This window comes from Erythranthe guttata, chromosome 3 (genome assembly GCF_056151865.1).
Source record: "Erythranthe guttata isolate IM_541 chromosome 3, IM_541, whole genome shotgun sequence".
Taxonomy (NCBI): Eukaryota; Viridiplantae; Streptophyta; class Magnoliopsida; order Lamiales; family Phrymaceae; genus Erythranthe; species Erythranthe guttata.
Genome location: NC_142535.1, coordinates 5,480,571 through 5,500,000, shown reverse-complemented (window position 1 = coordinate 5,500,000; position 19,430 = coordinate 5,480,571). Strand labels below are relative to the sequence as shown.

Here is a 19,430-nt window from a genome sequence, read left to right as displayed (position 1 = left end):
GATAGTTTGATGACGGATTTCAAGAAGGGACATATATTCGGACGAATCAGAGCACGTAAGTCATGAACTCTTTTTAATAAATTACTTTACGAGTAAATTCATTACATCAAGTATCGTATTAAAGTATACATATTAATTACGTAATTTACGTAATTACTTTTATATGCAGATGTGTGTACTATAGAATTTCAGAAGCGTGGTCTGGCTCATGCACATATATTGTTGTGGTTGGATAACGATGCCAAACCTAAGTGCTCCGCCGACATCGACAGGATGATCTGTGCAGAAATTCCGGACAAAAAAATCGACAAAAAGAGGTACAACTTGGTTGAGAAATACATGATACACGGCCCGTGCGGCCATGCGAATTTGAATTCACCTTGCATGAAGGATGGCGTTTGCACGAAGAGGTTTCCAAAAAAGTTTGTACAACGAACCGAGGCCGACTCTGATGGTTACCCGGTATATAGGAGGAGGGATGATGGAAGAACAGTTAGGAAGAAGAATACTATTCTTGATAATGGATTTGTGGTTCCCTACAACCGTGTGTTATTGAGTAAATACCGAGCCCACATCAATATCGAGTTGTGCAACCAGAGCAAGTCAATAAAGTATCTGTTCAAGTACGTCAACAAGGGACACGATTCTGTCACGGCAACATTTTTCCAACCTCCGTCTACGGACGCCGGTCCTGCTATTCGTGATGAAATCAAAATGTATTATGACTGCAGATATTTGTCTGCGCGCGAGGCAATGTGGAGGATATTTGCATTTGAGATACATTACCGAGATCCACCCGTCATTAGATTGAGCTTCCATCTTCCCGACAATCAACCTTTGGTATTCAATGAGAACCAATCATTAAAGAGTGTCTTGGAAAGGCCAGCCGCGAGGCAAACCATGTTGTTGGCGTGGTTCGAGGCGAACAAGACCTACCCACCAGCTAGGGAGTTACGGTACGCAGAGTTTCCCCAACATTATGTGTACAAGGATGATTCTCGGGTGTGGGTGCCAAGAAAGAAGAGGTTTGCCATTGGAAAAGTCACCAATGTGCCCCCGACAAAGGGAGAAGACTTTTATCTTAGATTGTTGCTCAACGTCCAAAGAGGGTGCAAAAGTTACGAAGACATCAGAACGGTAGGTGGCAATGTTTATGCGACGTTTAGGGATGCGTGCTATATTTTGGGGCTTTTGGAAGATGACAAGGAGTACATTGGTGCAATTAGAGAGGCATACGGTTGGGCAAACGGACACTTCCTCTGACTGTTTTTCGCTGTTATGCTGCTTTCTAATAGTTTGAGCAGACCGGAACATGTTTGGGAGAAATGTTGGTCCAATTTGTCTGATGATATTACATACAAGCACCAGAAACGTCATAATAATCCAGGTATCGATTAGTTTTGTGTTATTTTACAATTTTTTGTTCAATTTCTTATTTGTCCGGAACACATTTGTCTTACTATCTATACCTTTGCAGGTTTGACTCTATCAGATGATAGTTTGAAGAACTACGCACTGATAGAAATCGAGAAGATCCTACAGAGCAACGGCAAGAGCTTGCGGAATTTTGACTCTATGCCGATGCCACTAGATTCGTCGATGGATGACACGGAGAACCGATTAGTGCTCGATGAGTTGGACTACGATGTATTTGCGATGGCTGAAGAACTGAAACGATATCTTTCTTCTATCACAGATGAGCAGAGAAGGGTCTACGATGCCATCATGGATGCAGTGTCGAAAAACTGTGGCGGGATGTACTTCCTCTACGGTCACGGAGGTACCCGAAAGACATTTATATGGAGAACGTTGTCCGCTGCTGTCCGTTCGAAGGGGGAAATAGTTCTTAATGTTGCTTCGAGTGGCATAACATCGTTGTTGCTTCCCGATGGCTGGACCGCTCATTCTAGATTTGGACTCCCCATCATTGTGCACGATGGTTCCACCTGCAACATTACACAACAGAGTCCATAAGCAGAATTACTTATAAAGGCGAGGCTCATTATATGAGACGAGGCACCAATGATGCATAGATATTGTTTCGAAGCGCTTGACAAGACCTTGCGATCTATCACACATGTTCCTAAACCATTCGGTGGCAAGGTGGTCGTTCTTGGCGGAGACTTTAGACAGATTTTACCCGTTGTATTGAAGGCATCAAGGCAGGACATTGTTCACGCTACGATCAACTCATCTCAGCTTTGGGAAGACTGTAAGATTCATAAGTTGCATACGAATATGAGGCTTCAATCAAGTTCTGATCCATCGGAAGTTGACAAAGTAAAGGAGTTCGCGGCAGTGGTTTCCACCGACGACATTGAAGATGATGATGTTGGGTTTCAGGCACGTGTACGCAGCGGAAAACAAAAATTTAATGCGATTTAAACGACTTTAAAGCACATAAGCACATGCCCGACAAATTAAAATCAATTACTTGCGTACCTTTGCGCTTCCAGCGAAATTAAAAACAACATACATGCTAATTAATTTAACCGAATTTAAATCAATTAACATACTCGCGTTTAAACCAAATAACATGCTCGCAATGATTTAAAACGATTACACATAATCACATAAAATCATACGACAGCAAACATGAATATATATAGCGTTTAAACGAAACAAGAACTTCGAGTTCGTGTGTTTACCTCTTGAAGCGTGAGGTAGAAGCGTTGAGCAAGTCGAGATTGCTACGGAAACCAATCCGTACAATCGGGGCAGCAGCGGTGCAGCGGCAGCGGCGGTGAGATGGCCACGACGGCGCGTGAGTTTCACGCGCGGTCTTCCGGGGCGGCGCGTGGGGCAGCGTGCGGCTTCGGCTCGTGCACTGCTCCTCGATTCTTCGATCTTCGGTCTTCCTCCTCTCGGATTTCACCTCGTATACTTCGATCTACTAAACACGTGGCACTAGACACGTAATAGTTAGAATAACGGAAGAAAAAAAGAAGGAAAGAAGCTGCCAAGGTGATCGGCCGGTGAACGGCCGATTCCGGCGAAACGGCAGCGTTGACGGCGGTGGTGGCCGCGGGAGAAAGAGGCCGAGAGAGAGAGGTGGACGGCTAGGGTTAGGGTTAGGTCTTGTGTTTTTGTGCAAGGCCTATAAATCAAGTATTTATAGTCCCTTGCATAAAACCCTAACGGGCTTAAGTTGGACCGGGCCCAACAGCTTAAGCTCGTTAGTTCCTTTACTTGCTCGTCTCTCTCAATTCAATGATCGGAAAATTGTAACAATTACATATTCGGATTCATTATAATGTCCTCGTCATTACGAGTGCCATCTTTCATTTTCCAACTTTCCAAAAGTGAAACCCTAGTTCAGTGCACTTTCTAAATTTGGAAACTTCCCGATTTAGAAAGTTCACTAACACGTTCGCCTATTCTTTTCCTTTTCTTATTCTCATTCGTAATTCCAAATTACGAATGTTGGACTCAATCGTATTGACTTCCAATTATGCAAAGATAAACTATTTTATCTCTGACCGTTTATTCAAAGATCTCATGTGCACGAGCAGTGTGACCCTCGATGGTTCAGGTGTAAGCTAGCCGTGGGCCCACAACTCTTTGTGGTCAAAACTCGTCCCTTAGAGTTACGATTAAGATGAAACTCGTTTCACCTTAATCACCCAACGAATCAAGATTGGCGTCTAGCAACTACGCGTCATGATTCCCTAGATACAAATGAAGTGCCTGCAAGAACCTTCAGATATAGTTAACGTACAGTACAGTCCCTTCGATTCATATGTCCCGATTGAACTAGAGGCATTGGTTCATCGAGACCTCTTTATATGTTCAATGACGGTGCGATCGTTCTAAGTATTGTAATCGTCACGTGCATGACTTAGAGAATCAAATCCTCTAATCATCACTTAGTCAGCTCTGGCCAGAGACTTAGAATGATTACAAACTATCAGAACACACAGGACATCCAAGACTATTCTAGCGATCGAATCCCCGACTACAATGCACAGACCTCCCACTAGATTTCGGACTGCACGAACACTGGCCCTTGGGATGGTCCTCGGTGGAACTCAGGGACAGGTCACGATACAGCTGGTCCTCTAGTGAAGTCACGGTGATGTCTAGGTCATAAGGACTAATGGTGTACAACTATACCATAGATATCTCTACTCGATTATTGGGAACCACTTAGAGATTTCTAGGGTGAGGGAGTTCAGTGAACTCGTCAACTTACGAGCATCCACTTATGTATGCCGATATCACAATACCGTTTACTGATGAGATGCAGTACACATACACTAAGTGCTAGTCTTAATGGGAAAGGCCGATATCCTCATTAGTGGCGTAACCCTTCGACTAGGAACATGTTTAACAGTTATAATACTTAAGTAAATATCTCACGATCCTAACGATCAATTACTAGTACTTGTAATAACTGTAAGGACTATATCTATGCTTGTGACAAAGGGACAAAGATATAGAATGCCAAGGTGTTTTATCATTAATACGAATAAAGGTTCGTTTATTACAATAATAAATACGAAAGACCACATCCACATGTTGGCTTGTTGGTCACCTACTCTAACAATCTCCCACCTGACCTAAAGCCAACTACCCATAAATCGCAATCCCATCGACTCTCGATGTTTCTCATGGACCGATCTCGGTAAAGGCTTTGTGAAGGGGTCTGCAACGTTTTCTTCCGAGGTGACTCGTTCTACCTTAACTTCACCTCTATCAATGATCTCTCGGATCACGTGATACTTCCTCAGAATATGCTTCGACTTCTGATGAGATCGCGGCTCCTTAGCTTGCGCCACGGCTCCGGTGTTATCACAGTACAACGGTACTGGATCACTAGCATCAGGAATGACACCCAACTCTTGGATGAACTTCCTTATCCAAGTCCCTTCCTTTGCAGCTTCAGACGCTGCAATGTATTCCACTTCGGTGGTGGAATCGGCCGTCGTGCTTTGCTTGGAACTCTTCCAACACACGGCACCACCATTAAGCGTGAATATAAATCCAGAATTCGACTTTGAGTCGTCCACGTCCGATTGAAAACTAGAGTCGGTAAAACCCTCTAATTTCAACTCGGCACCCCCATAGACCAAAAATATATCCTTAGTCCTTCGCAAGTACTTGAGGATATCTTTCACGGCTTTCCAGTGAGCCGGGCCGGGGTTAGACTGATATCTGCTTGTGACACTCACAGCATACGCAATATCGGGTCTCGTACACAGCATGCCATACATTATGCTTCCTATGGCAGAAGCATAAGGCGTCCTTTTCATCTCCTCGATTTCACTAGGTGTTTGAGGACACATAGATTTCGAGAGACGAACCCCATGGGACATTGGCAAGAATCCCTTCTTGGATTCTTCCATGCTAAACCGTTTCATAACGGTGTATATGTACAGGCTTTGGGATAAGCCAAGCATCTTCCTTGCTCTATCTCTATAGATGCGTATTCCTAATACGTAAGATGCTTCTCCCAAATCCTTCATTGAGAAACGTGTGGACAACCATGCTTTCGTTTGTTGCAGCATTCCTACGTCATTCCCAATGAGTAGAATGTCATCAACGTAAAGCACTAAAAATATCACTGCCCTCCCACTAACCTTCTTGTATACACAAGGTTCCTCCGGATTCTTCTCAAAATCAAACTCTTTGATAGTTGAGTCGAACCTAATGTTCCAACTTCGGGATGCTTGTTTCAATCCATAAATGGATCGCTGGAGCTTGCAAACCTTTTGCTCACTTCCAGAAGATATGAAGCCTTCCGGCTGCGCCATGTAAATTTCTTCCTCAATGTCTCCATTAAGGAAGGCGGTCTTCACATCCATTTGCCATATCTCGTAGTCGTACCACGCAGCTATGGCTAGCAAAATCCTAATGGACTTCAGCATCGCGACTGGCGAAAAGGTTTCCTCATAGTCAACACCTTGCCTTTGAGTGTATCCTTTCGCTACCAATCTAGCTTTATAGGTCGACACCTTTCCATCCACTCCAATTTTCTTCTTATAGATCCACTTGCAGCCTATAGGAACAATTCCCTTAGGTGGATCTACCAAGGTCCACACCTTGTTGGAGTACATGGAGTCCATTTCGGATTTCATGGCAGTTAGCCAATGTCCCATGTCCGCATCCGATACGGCCTCATTGTATGTTCTTGGATCTCGTCCAAGATCAACATGATCTTCATCATTTTCGAGGAGGAATAACCTATCCGGCATTTTCCGAACTCTTTCGGATCTACGTACCGTAGGTTCAGGAGGTATATTAGTGGTTTGTTGTATTGGTTCGATTTCTTGTTCTTGCGTTTGAACTTCACTTTGTGGTTCTTGAACTACTTCAAGTTCTATCATGCTGCCCTTTCTATCGGATAGAAACTCCCTTTCCAAAAAGGTGGCATTTCTTGAAACAAACGTCTTTGCTTCTTTGACATAATAAAACTCGTATCCCATTGAGTCTTCGGGATACCCCACAAAATAGCACAAGTCGGATTTACTATCCAACTTATCTCCCACTAACCGCTTCACATAAGCGGGACAACCCCATATCCTAATATGTTTGTAGTTGGTTTTCCGGGAATGCCAAAGTTCATACGGTGTGGATTTAACTGCTTTGGTGTTAACTCTATTCAGCAAATACGCGGCATTACGAAGTGCATGACCCCATAAGTATGCCGGTAAGTTCGTGAACCCCATCATCGATCGAACCATATCTAATAAAGTTCGATTCCGACGTTCGGATACTCCATTAAGTTGAGGAGTTCCCGGTGGAGTCCATTGGGACTGTATCCCATTTTCTTTTAGATAGTCAATGAACTCGATGCTCAAGTATTCTCCACCACGACCGGATCGCAGCTTCTTAATACTTCGTCCGAGTTGCTTTTCCACTTCGTGTCTAAAATCTTTGAACCTTTCAAATGTTTCAGACTTGTACTTCATCAAGTATACATACCCATACCTAGAATAATCATCGGTAAAGGTAGCGAAGTAGTTATATCCACCCTTCGCACTAACACTTAGTGGACCACATACGTCTGTATGGATCAAATCCAAAAGACCCTCGGCTCGTTCCATTTTCCCTTTGTAGGGTGACTTGGTCATTTTCCCTTTAAGGCAAGATTCACAAGTTTGTAGTGATTTCACGTCCTCCAAAGAGAACAATCCTTCACTAACAAAATCGTTCATCCTTCTTAAAGAGACATGACCTAATCTAGCGTGCCAAAGTTGTGCGGGGTTTTGATCTATCTCCTTACGTTTTGCTGAATTTCACCTTAGGGGCCCCCACTACCTTCACCCACTTCGAACTTGCTGTTTGGAAAGGGAACTCTTTCCTTTCTCTTCTTTTGGGGAGAACTATTCTTTCCAGAAGTAACATCAATGAGAACAGACTTCTCTTTCTTATTGGTGGACTCGAAACTGATCAACATGTTCATTAACTCATCCAATGGAGGATCTAGTTTGTTCATGTTGAAGTTCACTATGAACGATTCATACGAACTAGGAAGAGACAACAGGATCAAATCCAACGAGAGCTCGGCCGGGAGGGTGACATCGAGATGCACTAGCTTTTCAAGGAGAGTGATCATTTTGAGACAGTGCTCGTGGACCGAAGTCCCTTCGCGCAGTCTCGCCGTGATCAACTCCTTTGTAGCAGCGTACCTCGATGCCCTAATATTCTCACTATACATGCTATCGAGATGAGCCTTTATATCGAAAGCATGCATGTGAGACTCATATTTCCTCGCAAGCGCGGGCTCCATGGCGGCTATCATATAACACCTAGCATGTGTGTCATCTTTCTTCCATGCTTCATAAGTTTCCTTTTCAGCATCAGTCGTTGTGGCAGGTATAGTGGCGGGAAGTCTCCTCGTTCAAAACATAGAGACGCCCCTCAACGGTTAGCACAAGCTTAAGACTACGCAACCAATCTAGGTAATTAAGGTCATTGAGTTTATTGTCGAGGATTGACATTATGGGATTCTTAGACATGATTATCTGAGAGGTATAGAGAAGAGGATTATTAGAGATTCGCGTTAAATGATTGTTACAATTAAATGTTTGGCCTTGTGTTATTTAATTGTTCTCCCACTAATTTTATCGAGTTCCACTTCCCTCTAGTAGACAAACGAGAAAACTGATTTTTCTTAATGGGCTTTAGGTCCAATAGACAAATATAACCCGTAGTTAATCTAGCCCGATTATATTTGCCCAAAGGTAGATCACAATCAATCATATCCACAATATGACCCTAAATTAATTTTCCTCACACTTGATAATGACCTAAGTTAATCTCGCGAATATCAAAATCGTCGTGTGTCAAGTCTGACCTACCAATCAAAGATGCTCATAGAACTTGATTATGCCAAACTAATGCAGTCCCTAGTTAATCTAGCCGACCACGTTAATTCAACATAACCCTTTTCTATGGCTACCTTCATCGCTATGTCAATTGAATTACAGCTTACTCTACCATAGCACTCCCCGCTAACACGGCTTACTGCACTATAGTAAAGGGCTACACATAATCCAACCGTTGGCAGAAGGAAAGAAATAACTCAACAGATTGGGTTTTTCTTTATAGCTTGAAATGATTCTTAATTAAATTAAGAATGAGGGATTTTTATTAAAATGTTTTATCTCATCAGAAGGTTTGGATTGGTCTATGTGATTCCTACATCTATGTTCTCTAAAGGTATATGGAAGCGCATATTGTCCTAAGAGGAACATACGACCTAATTTCATAATTAATTACATTAATTAATTATCGAGTTTTTCAAAATAATTATAGAACCTCAACTAGCATAAATCATTCAAATAATGTTGAGGTACTACTAATTAAGTTGAATTTATAATCAATATTATATATGTGTTCTATTAATTGAAATCAATTTAACAATTTAAATTAATTAATTAATCTAACACCTATTTACTAAAATAGATGATTGTCGATCCAATTATCTAATTGGGATTAATTGAAAATAATTTTCCAAAAATTAAAATCAATTTTTTTAAGTTTAATTTTAGAAATCTGAAATAATTTTTTTTTTTTTTTTTTTTTTCAGTGAACCGGTTCGGCCGACCGGTCTAACCGGTTCGGGCCGAAACGGTCCGGTTCTGCCCGGTCCAATTGACTCAAATCAGTGGGCCGGGTCAGTCGGACCGAGAACCGGTCTGACCGACCCGAATCCACTTGGATTCGGTCGATTGGATCGTGCACAACCATCGAACCGCCGGTTCGACCGGTTCGATCCGAACAAATTAAAAACCGACATTTAAAAATAATTTCAGATCCGATTTTCCAATTTTAAACAATTTTAAAGCTGGAAAAATTCTAAACAATATTTCAAAAATATTTTAAACTTACGAAAACTCCCAATTACATAATACAACAATCGCTACTTTAATAAATCGAACATGCATAAAATTATAGCATATTAAAACGAACGCAATTAATTGCGCAACGAGCTCTGATACCACTGTTGGGTTTCGGGCACGTGTACGCAGCGGAAAACAAAAATTTAATGCGATTTAAACGACTTTAAAGCACATAAGCACATGCCCGACAAATTAAAATCAATTAATTGCGTACCTTTGCGCTTCCAGCGAAATTAAAACAACATACATGCTAATTAATTTAACCGAATTTAAATCAATTAACATACTCGCGTTTAAACCAAATAACATGCTCGCAATGATTTAAAACGATTACACATAATCACATAAAATCATACGACAGCAAACATGAATATATATAGCGTTTAAACGAAACAAGAACTTCGAGTTCGTGTGTTTACCTCTTGAAGCGTGAGGTAGAAGCGTTGAGCAAGTCGAGATTGCTACGGAAACCAATCCGTACAATCGGGGCAGCAGCGGTGCAGCGGCAGCGGCGGTGAGATGGCCACGGCGGCGCGTGAGTTTCACGCGCGGTCTTCCGGGGCGGCGCGTGGGGCAGCGTGCGGCTTCGGCTCGTGCACTGCTCCTCGATTCTTCGATCTTCGGTCTTCCTCCTCTCGGATTTCACCTCGTATACTTCGATCTACTAAACACGTGGCACTAGACACGTAATAGTTAGAATAACGGAAGAAAAAGAGAAGGAAAGAAGCTACCAAGGTGATCGGCCGGTGAACGGCCGATTCCGGCGAAACGGCGGCGTTGACGGCGGTGGTGGCCGCGGGAGAAAGAGGCCGAGAGAGAGAGGTGGACGGCTAGGGTTAGGGTTAGGTCTTGTGTTTTTGTGCAAGGCCTATAAATCAAGTATTTATAGTCCCTTGCATAAAACCCTAACGGGCTTAAGTTGGACCGGGCCCAACAGCTTAAGCTCGTTAGTTCCTTTACTTGCTCGTCTCTCTCAATTCAATGATCGGAAAATTGTAACAATTACATATTCGGATTCATTATAATGTCCTCGTCATTACGAGTGCCATCTTTCATTTTCCAACTTTCCAAAAGTGGAAACCCTAGTTCAGTGCACTTTCTAAATTTGGAAACTTCCCGATTTAGAAAGTTCACTAACACGTTCGCCTATTCTTTTCCTTTTCTTATTCTCATTCGTAATTCCAAATTACGAATGTTGGACTCAATCGTATTGACTTCCAATTATGCAAAGATAAACTATTTTATCTCTGACCGTTTATTCAAAGATCTCATGTGCACGAGCAGTGTGACCCTCGATGGTTCAGGTGTAAGCTAGCCGTGGGCCCACAACTCTTTGTGGTCAAAACTCGTCCCTTAGAGTTACGATTAAGATGAAACTCGTTTCACCTTAATCACCCAACGAATCAAGATTGGCGTCTAGCAACTACGCGTCATGATTCCCTAGATACAAATGAAGTGCCTGCAAGAACCTTCAGATATAGTTAACGTACAGTACGGTCCCTTCGATTCATATGTCCCGATTGAACTAGAGGCATTGGTTCATCGAGACCTCTTTATATGTTCAATGACGGTGCGATCGTTCTAAGTATTGTAATCGTCACGTGCATGACTTAGAGAATCAAATCCTCTAATCATCACTTAGTCAGCTCTGGCCAGAGACTTAGAATGATTACAAACTATCAGAACACACAGGACATCCAAGACTATTCTAGCGATCGAATCCCCGACTACAATGCACAGACCTCCCACTAGATTTCGGACTGCACGAACACTGGCCCTTGGGATGGTCCTCGGCGGAACTCAGGGACAGGTCACGATACAGCTGGTCCTCTAGTGAAGTCACGGTGATGTCTAGGTCATAAGGACTAATGGTGTACAACTATACCATAGATATCTCTACTCGATTATTGGGAACCACTTAGAGATTTCTAGGGTGAGGGAGTTCAGCGAACTCGTCAACTTACGAGCACCCACTTATGTATGCCGATATCACAATACCGTTTACTGATGAGATGCTGTACACATACACTAAGTTCTAGTCTTAATGGGAAAGGCCGATATCCTCATTAGTGGTGTAACCCTTCGACTAGGAACATGTTTAACAGTTATAATACTTAAGTAAATATCTCACGATCCTAACGATCAATTACTAGTACTTGTAATAACTGTAAGGACTATATCTATGCTTGTGACAAAGGGACAAAGATATAGAATGCCAAGGTGTTTTATCATTAATACGAATAAAGGTTCGTTTATTACAATAATAAATACGAAAGACCACAGCCACATGTTGGCTTGTTGGTCACCTACTCTAACAGATGATTGGCGCTCGTCGTTGAAGACGCAGTGGATTGACGGCTATGAGGATGAGACATGAAAAAATCGTTGTTGTAATTGATGTTGGTGAAGGTATTTGAATTTTTTTCTTCTTTTTTATTTATTATTTTTTTATGTTGGTTTTGACAAATAACTTGAATCGTTTCGGTTTTTTTTTTTTTTTTTTTTTTTTTGTGGACATTAAAATCCTAATTTCTATTTTCTGTCTATGAATTATTTAATTTTTTTATTTTATTCTTGTTAGGGATTAGTTGAATAGTGTTTGTGGCAGCGGTGTGGTGACGATGGGGAGAGAGATTTAGGGTTTTTTTTGTGGATTGGGCGGAAAGCGGCGCGTGTAGAGAATTTCGTGCAGGCTGAAACCTTAATCGACTATGTACATATTCATAGTCGATTAAGCTAATCGACTATGTTCTGGTAGTCGGTTAAGGTTGATCGACTCCAATTTTTTTTACTTTTTTTGGATTTTTCGTTTATTGATTTTAATTGTGTATAAATCAATTATAATGTTTCTATATTTTTTGTTTTTGTAATATATAGTTGATTTGCATTTTTTCGCAGTTGAAATTTGTTATTTTTAGTAGCAGATTCTTAATCTTTTATGCTCTGGTAGTCGATTAAAGTTGATCGATTCCAATTTTCCTTTTTTTTTTTTGTTTTTTTTTGTTTATTGATTCCAATTGTATAAATCAATTATAATTTTCTTATATTTTTTGTTTTTTTTGTAAAACATAGTTGATTTTGCATTTTTTTGCAGTTTTGATTTGTTATTTTTAGTAGCAGACTTTTGATCGACTATGCTTCATCATAGTTGAATAATATACTGATAAAGAAAAAAAATTAAAAACCAAAAAGAAGAAATTAAAGAATTTCCTTAATCGACTATGAAGCATAGTAGATTAAGGCTAATCGACTATGCTCCATAGTCGGTTAAGAAAACTGGTACAGAAAAGAACGGACATTTTTTAGGTGATAGGCGCCCGACGGTGGAACGTCTATTGCTCCACTTTCTTAGTCTAGTGGCAAGCGCGTTGATAAGTTGTGAAGAGTTTAACCATAAATAATCTCTTAGCCAGCCCATCAAATAAGTGGACCGAATGTCTCAGAATAGTAGTGACCCTCTTGTTGGATGAGGAATTCTCCTTTGGATAAGCCTCGAATCTGTGAGTTTGCACCAGAGAAAGCTAATTTGAGATAGGAAAGGTGAAGAATTTCCCTACTAGACAGGACATGGAAAGATTCAGGCATAATATCCGATTCCCCTTAACTCATATCTATCAGCTCCATCGCATTTTGGCTTTAGCTGATTCGATTTGCTCACCGAAGGAGGCGGGAAGCTACCGCTTCTAGAATGGAAGCACTACAACTCGATCCAAGGCTGCAACGATACCTATGATTCATTTCTATCTCTTGGAACACACCTCTCAAGAAGATGCGTTTTAACCCAACCTGTGGTAACGAAAAGAACAAAAAAAATTGCTGAGCGCGTGACCCAGTGATGATGTGGCGGGCGGGGCAAAGCTGGAAAACATATTAGCTCAAAATGGGTGTGGGCGTCTCTCAAATGGAGTGAAATATTTTGGACCTCTCTCCATTAATAAAAGTAATGAGGTGGTTTCCTAAAGAGCCCCTATAAATTAAGGGGTTTTTATGCATAATTCCCTAACCAACCATCTTTATTAATCTAGGTTTATGGGCTATATTCTGGCGTTGACTTTTGTGAGTGTTTTTTTTTATACGTCCGCCGCTAAACGTCGACCGTAATTGTTCTGTCATTAACGGTAAGTATATTGTCAGTAACAATAAATTAACGTAATTATACTCTCACTAACAGTACATTAACGTAATTGTACTACAATTGACAATACATTTATGTAAGTGTAATGTCGTTGACAGCACAATTAGAGTCCATGATATATATATATATATATATATATATATATATATATATATATATATATATATATATATATATATATATATATATATATATATATATATTTATTTCGTACACTTTTTGTTTGAAATGGATATTAGAGAGGAGCATGAAGAGATCTTGTTGGTTTTGGAAGAAATAATTAACATTATTCCTTATGGCATGTTATGGGGCTTATCGTAAGTTAAAAGAAGGTCGCACAATTCGTAATCGTTTAGTGCGTTCTTATATTTCTTATAGTTTGAAGGCTCGAGTACTCGATCAATTTGTGAAAATTAATAGGTTGATTCACGGTAGTGATGTACATTGTTTTAGTAATTTGCGTATGTCTAGAAATGGATTTGTCTGACTATGTTTTCTAATTCGGACTTTTGGTGGCTTAGTTGATACACAACATGTAAAAGTTAATGAATGATTGCTATTTTCTTGCATATATCGGGACATCATACAAAAAATAGGATTGTAATGTATAATTTCAACAGATCCGGGTACACGGTATGTAGGCACTTCGATCGTGTTCTAAATGCTATAATCAAGCTATACTCGTTATTGATTGTGAAGCCAAAACCTATTGATGAGGGGTGTACAGACATCCGGTGGAAACCGTTTACACATGTTGTGTACTTTTATGTATGTTTAGTATCTTGCAAACAAACTGATGTGAAACTTGTTGGTTTCAATGTGTAGAGATGTTTAGGAGCATTAGGTGGTACTTATGTAAGGGTTAGGGTTGCTATAGAAATCGAAAGGGAGATATCTCAGTCAATGTGCTAGGTGTTTGTCATGCAACCATGCGTTTCAGTTATATTTTTAACTGGGTGGGAGGGTTCTGCTGCTGATAGTAGAGTCCTAGATGCCGTTTGTAGACCTAATGGTTTGCGAATTCCTTATGATATTGAACCTCCCCAAACCTCTTTTAATATTTTCGAACATATATGTGATTTCAAATCATTTTTTATTGTGTGGGATTTACAGAAAATTAGTACCTTTGCAATAATGGCCAAAAGATGTTTATGGGAAACTTTGCAACCTCGAACATTGTATGCATAGGAAAGCTTATTTTCAAGCTCACCTCCGGGAATAAGCTTACTTTGGTGAATGTGCTGTATGTTCCAGACATCCGTAAGAATTTAATATCCGGAACGCTGCTTACTAAGGCTGGTTTTAAGTTATTTTTTTAGGCAGGGAAACTAATTCACACCAAGAATGGGTTGCTTTATAGGGAAAGGCTGTGTTGATAACGGCCTTGTTAAGATGAATGTAATGACGCTTGTTCACAAGCTTGATGATAATAAAATTACCACTTCTATGTACTTGATAGAGTGTTCTAAATTATGGCATGTTAGATTGGGACATGTGAATTTTAATACACTTAAGAAGTTAATAGAGTTAGAATTACTACCTCATTTTAAATCCGATTCTCAAAAGAAATGTGAAACTTGTATAGAACCAAAAATGACTAAGTTATCATTTCCTTCCGTGGAAAGAATAACCGAACCTCTAGATTTAATTCACAGTGATATTTGTGATTTCTAATTTGTTGAAACTAGAGGAGGGAAGAAATAATTTATCACATTTATTAACGATTGCACTAAATATTTTTATGTGTTTTTGCTAAGGAGCAAAGACGAGGCCTTGGAAGCTTTCAAAAGCTATAAAGTTAAAGTTAAGGTTGAAAATCAACTTGGAAGAAAAATCAAAATAGAGGTGGAGAATATGGTGCTACATTTGATGGGTTATGTTCTCAAACAGGCACTATTCATCAAACTACGACACCTTACTCACCTCAATCAAATGGTGTTGTTGAACGCAAAAAAAAACGAACTCTTAAAGAAATGATGAATGCAATGTTAATAAATTCGGGTTTACCGCATAATTTATCGGGGGGGGGGGGGGGGGGGGGGGGGGAGCACTTCTCTCAGCTAATCATATTCTTAATAAGATTCCACACCGAGAAATGGGCCGACAACCCATTGGATTCTCCTTACCACCCGAAGCCCATCTCGAATGGTCCAGTTGGTTTGAACTGGTGCGGCCGAATGAGTGCAAACCAATCGGCTCAACTCGAAATGGTGCAACCGATTCGGCCATACGCCTCCTTAGCCGAAACAGTGCAAGTCTCGGGCCAATCGGTGGGTATTTGTACATTTTTCTCCACATGCCACTACTTTTCAAATATTATAAATAGACCTCTGTTTTCCCATAATTACTCACTTTCCTCCGAAATCCTTCTACATCTTTCTGCATTTCTAGCCTACCCTTTCCTGATTCTCTCGAAAAGTTCTACACAAAGTACAATTCTTTGTGCTTTGAATTTGGAGTGCTGTTATTCCAAGTTTTTGCCGTTGCATTTTGGGAGACGATTTCCACTCAAACCGTTAGCACCATTGCGGGGAAATTCGTCTTAAGGACAGAGACAACTCGCCTCGGCAAATTCATTACAAGCAGATTTTCGACAACATAATATTAGATAAATATGTATTCTTAATTGTTACGGACAAACATAAATGCTCGTACCATGCATCATAAGTCGTTTCCTTTCTATAAGGATTGGCTCGAAATCTTTGGTAAGGACAGAGCAACTGGGGAAAACGTGGAAGATTTTGTTGATATGGCACAAACCATGGGAGATAAAGAGGGCATATATAACGAAGGTGGTGGTGATTATGTGCCAGAGATGCCATTTAATTTACAAGAAGAAGCCAACGAGTTTCAGTCCAACAATTTGGGTCAAAGTTCCACCAGCACTAAAATGAAGTCCTCGAACAAGCGCAAATTTGAAAATGACCCCTTTGACGAAAAATTCTTCGCAGTAATGTCTACTTTCTCCGAACAAACTGAAGGGCGTTTGAGCGAAACCGTCAAGAGGATAGGTTTCGAGCAGGATCGCACGGCAAGAGCTCGCAAAGAAGTGTACGATGCACTTAAAAACATGAATTTTCTTGGGGTTGAAGAAAAAATACGCGTTGTGAAATTACTTGTGAAGAACACGGAGGAGCTGGACTTGTTCTTCAGTTTACACAAAGCAGAAAGAAGCATATATGCTCGTATGATTGCCAGAAGAAAATTTAAAATTTAGTGTTTAGTAAACTAATAGGTTGTAAGAATGACCTGTTTCTCAATTATGCTTTAAACTTTTTTTTCCAGACTATGAATTTGAAGTTTTGGAAGACTTGGGTATGTAAAATTTGAAGTTTGTTAGAATCCTAAAATTACTACGATGTATAATATTTCTAAGATTTATTAAATTAAATTTTATTAGCGTATTCAATTAATTAATTTATGACTATGTTATAAATTTATTATTGTTATAATTTATAAATTATATATGTATTTTGTATAAAAAATTTCCTATATATTTATTAAATATTTAACTTCAAATGTAAACCTTGTCAATGCAATGCTGCAGCTCAATTGGTCGTGCATTAAAGAATTCTACGGAGGTACAGGGTTCGAGTTCTTACTGAGATTTTGAATTATTCCTAATTTTCCTTGTCATATTTCAATTGTTTTATAAAATGTTGAATATATGGGTATTTTTTAATATTTAAAAAAAAATCTCCTAATATAACATATATTTTCCTATTAGTAACTTTAATTAATTTATTTACCATTTCTTTAATATTAAATATTATATAAATTATTTAAAAATTCAAAATCTGCTAATGAAATGTACATTTTGTCACTTGCAACTTTAATATGTTTACCACTCCTTTAATATTTTCACCAATTTTATGTAAATATTTCCTAAATTTGCCCTAAAATGGTAAAATAATCCCTTTAAATTTAAAATTTTTAAAGATATTTTTATTATTTAATGTGTACAATATTTTTTTTTTAAATCGGGGGCGCTGCCCCCGAACCCCGTAAACTATTAGCCAACCATTATATTTTGTACTATATTTAATTTCGAACACCCTTGGCAAAGATCCTAGATTCGCCACTGTATGTATATAGCTTGTCTTATATACCAAAATATGATCTTATACTTGCTTATCTTACATATTTTTTATTAGTAATGTAATGTGTTCAAAGTTAGATAATCTATAAAGAACCATTAAATAATCGTTGGCAAAATATGGTCCTTATACATTACCAACACAACAACACCACCACCACTTAAACTTAACGGATAATTTGACAAAACTCCCCCATTACACAAGTCTCATTACAATGAGTCCAATTTTATTTTACATTTTTAAAATAAATCCAAAACAACTTTTATTAATTCATAACACTTAATTATCACCATTGTACCCCTAACTAAGAAATAATGTATATTTAATTTATAATTAAAATATATATAATATATTTGTCATATATTATATACGTCTCTCTTTCTTGTACACACAGAATACACACGCACAACACACGCACACACACACACAACTGCCATTATATTCGCACATAAGCACAAGTTTCTCCATTGTTGTGGGGTCGAAAAAAACAGAGATTCAACTACACAATTAATAAAATAGAGAGAGATTCAAATACACAATTCAAAAGCACAAGTTTCTCCATTGTTGTGGCGTCAAAAAATAGAGATTAAAACCCGAGGGGCAGGAGCATGCGGGACTATTCAGGAAACGCCATTAGTACATAAACCAATCTTTTCACAAACGAATGGAATTCGACATGTATCGATAGGGCAAACAAACTCGTGTTTTTGTGCAACCCCTGAGAAGCAACTGATGATGAGTCCCCCATTTATCAAGAAGTCAAAATTGTAATTACAAAGTGGTTTTCATTAATTACATGGTGGATTTTCGTAATGGAATTCGTTAATTATACAGTGATTTTCGTTAATGACAGAGTGGTTTTCAATAATTACTAAGTGGTTTTTGTTAATTGATAAGTTTTTAGTGAATTTTTGTAATGGAATTTGTTAATTACATGGTGATTTTCGTTAGTTACAGAGTGCTTTTCATTAATTACATAGTGGATTACGTCAATATTAATGTGGATTATGCTTATTTTATAGTAATTTTACTTTAATTTCATAATGGTTTTCGATAAATTTAGAGGTTTTCGATGTGTACGTAGTGGATTTCAATTTTTTTTAAATATAAACCATTTAAAAAAGTGAAATAAAAAAAACCAATTTTTTGTTTTAAATTGATATAAAAAAAACTATTAAAAATAAAAACTTAAACCGAAATGGCCTGACATGGGAGATAATTGGGGGATTGTGTAGGGAGAAAATAGGGGGATTTGCATATCTACCAACAAATTAATGAATATTTTAAAATAATATAATATGGTAATTTTTAGTAATATTAAATAGGGGTATTGTGGATAATTCCAAATAATTGGGTTTATAACAAATATCAATTATAAAAAATAGATTTATCAAGAAGTCAAAATTGAATGAGGGGTGTTTGTCATATAGCTCCTAAACTTAAACGACAACAACAGACAACAGACAACCACAAATCAATACCCCAATCTAGAATATTAACTTGTAAATCAGTGAGTTTGACTCAGACGAGCTGCGAAAGTCCATATTTGGTGAACCAATGTCTCCATCATTCCATGTTCGAAGACTCAGTTTCACTAACTTCCGACGGCTCCGCATAACGTTCACCATCATTGTCCTCTTGCTCCTCGTCTATCGGCATCACGCAGGCTGATACCCTTCAAGCAAATAGTTCCACATCTCATTGTCAATGGAATCATCATGGTCGCTTGAGATGTTGATGTAATCAGGAGGCATCTGTGGCGGCGCACTATCGCGCTCAACGGGGGGCTTTTCTTCAAAGATGTCCTCAGATGAAGAGTCAATGTTAATGACATCGTCATTCTTTCATCCG

General features: G+C 39.0%; 1 protein-coding gene across 1 annotated transcript in view; it reads left to right on the top strand.

Annotated features, from left to right (window-relative positions):
* LOC105966399 (uncharacterized) overlaps positions 1 to 1,263 on the top strand; it is a 2,611-nt gene extending 1,348 nt beyond the window's left edge. The window contains exons 2-3 of the mRNA XM_088815145.1: positions 1 to 55; positions 170 to 1,263. The exon at positions 1 to 55 is cut by the window's left edge and continues 871 nt beyond it. Coding sequence (XP_088671271.1) covers positions 1 to 55; positions 170 to 1,263 — 1,149 coding nt within the window. The remainder of the gene's footprint in view (positions 56 to 169) is intronic.
* The last annotated feature ends 18,167 nt before the right edge of the window (positions 1,264 to 19,430 follow it).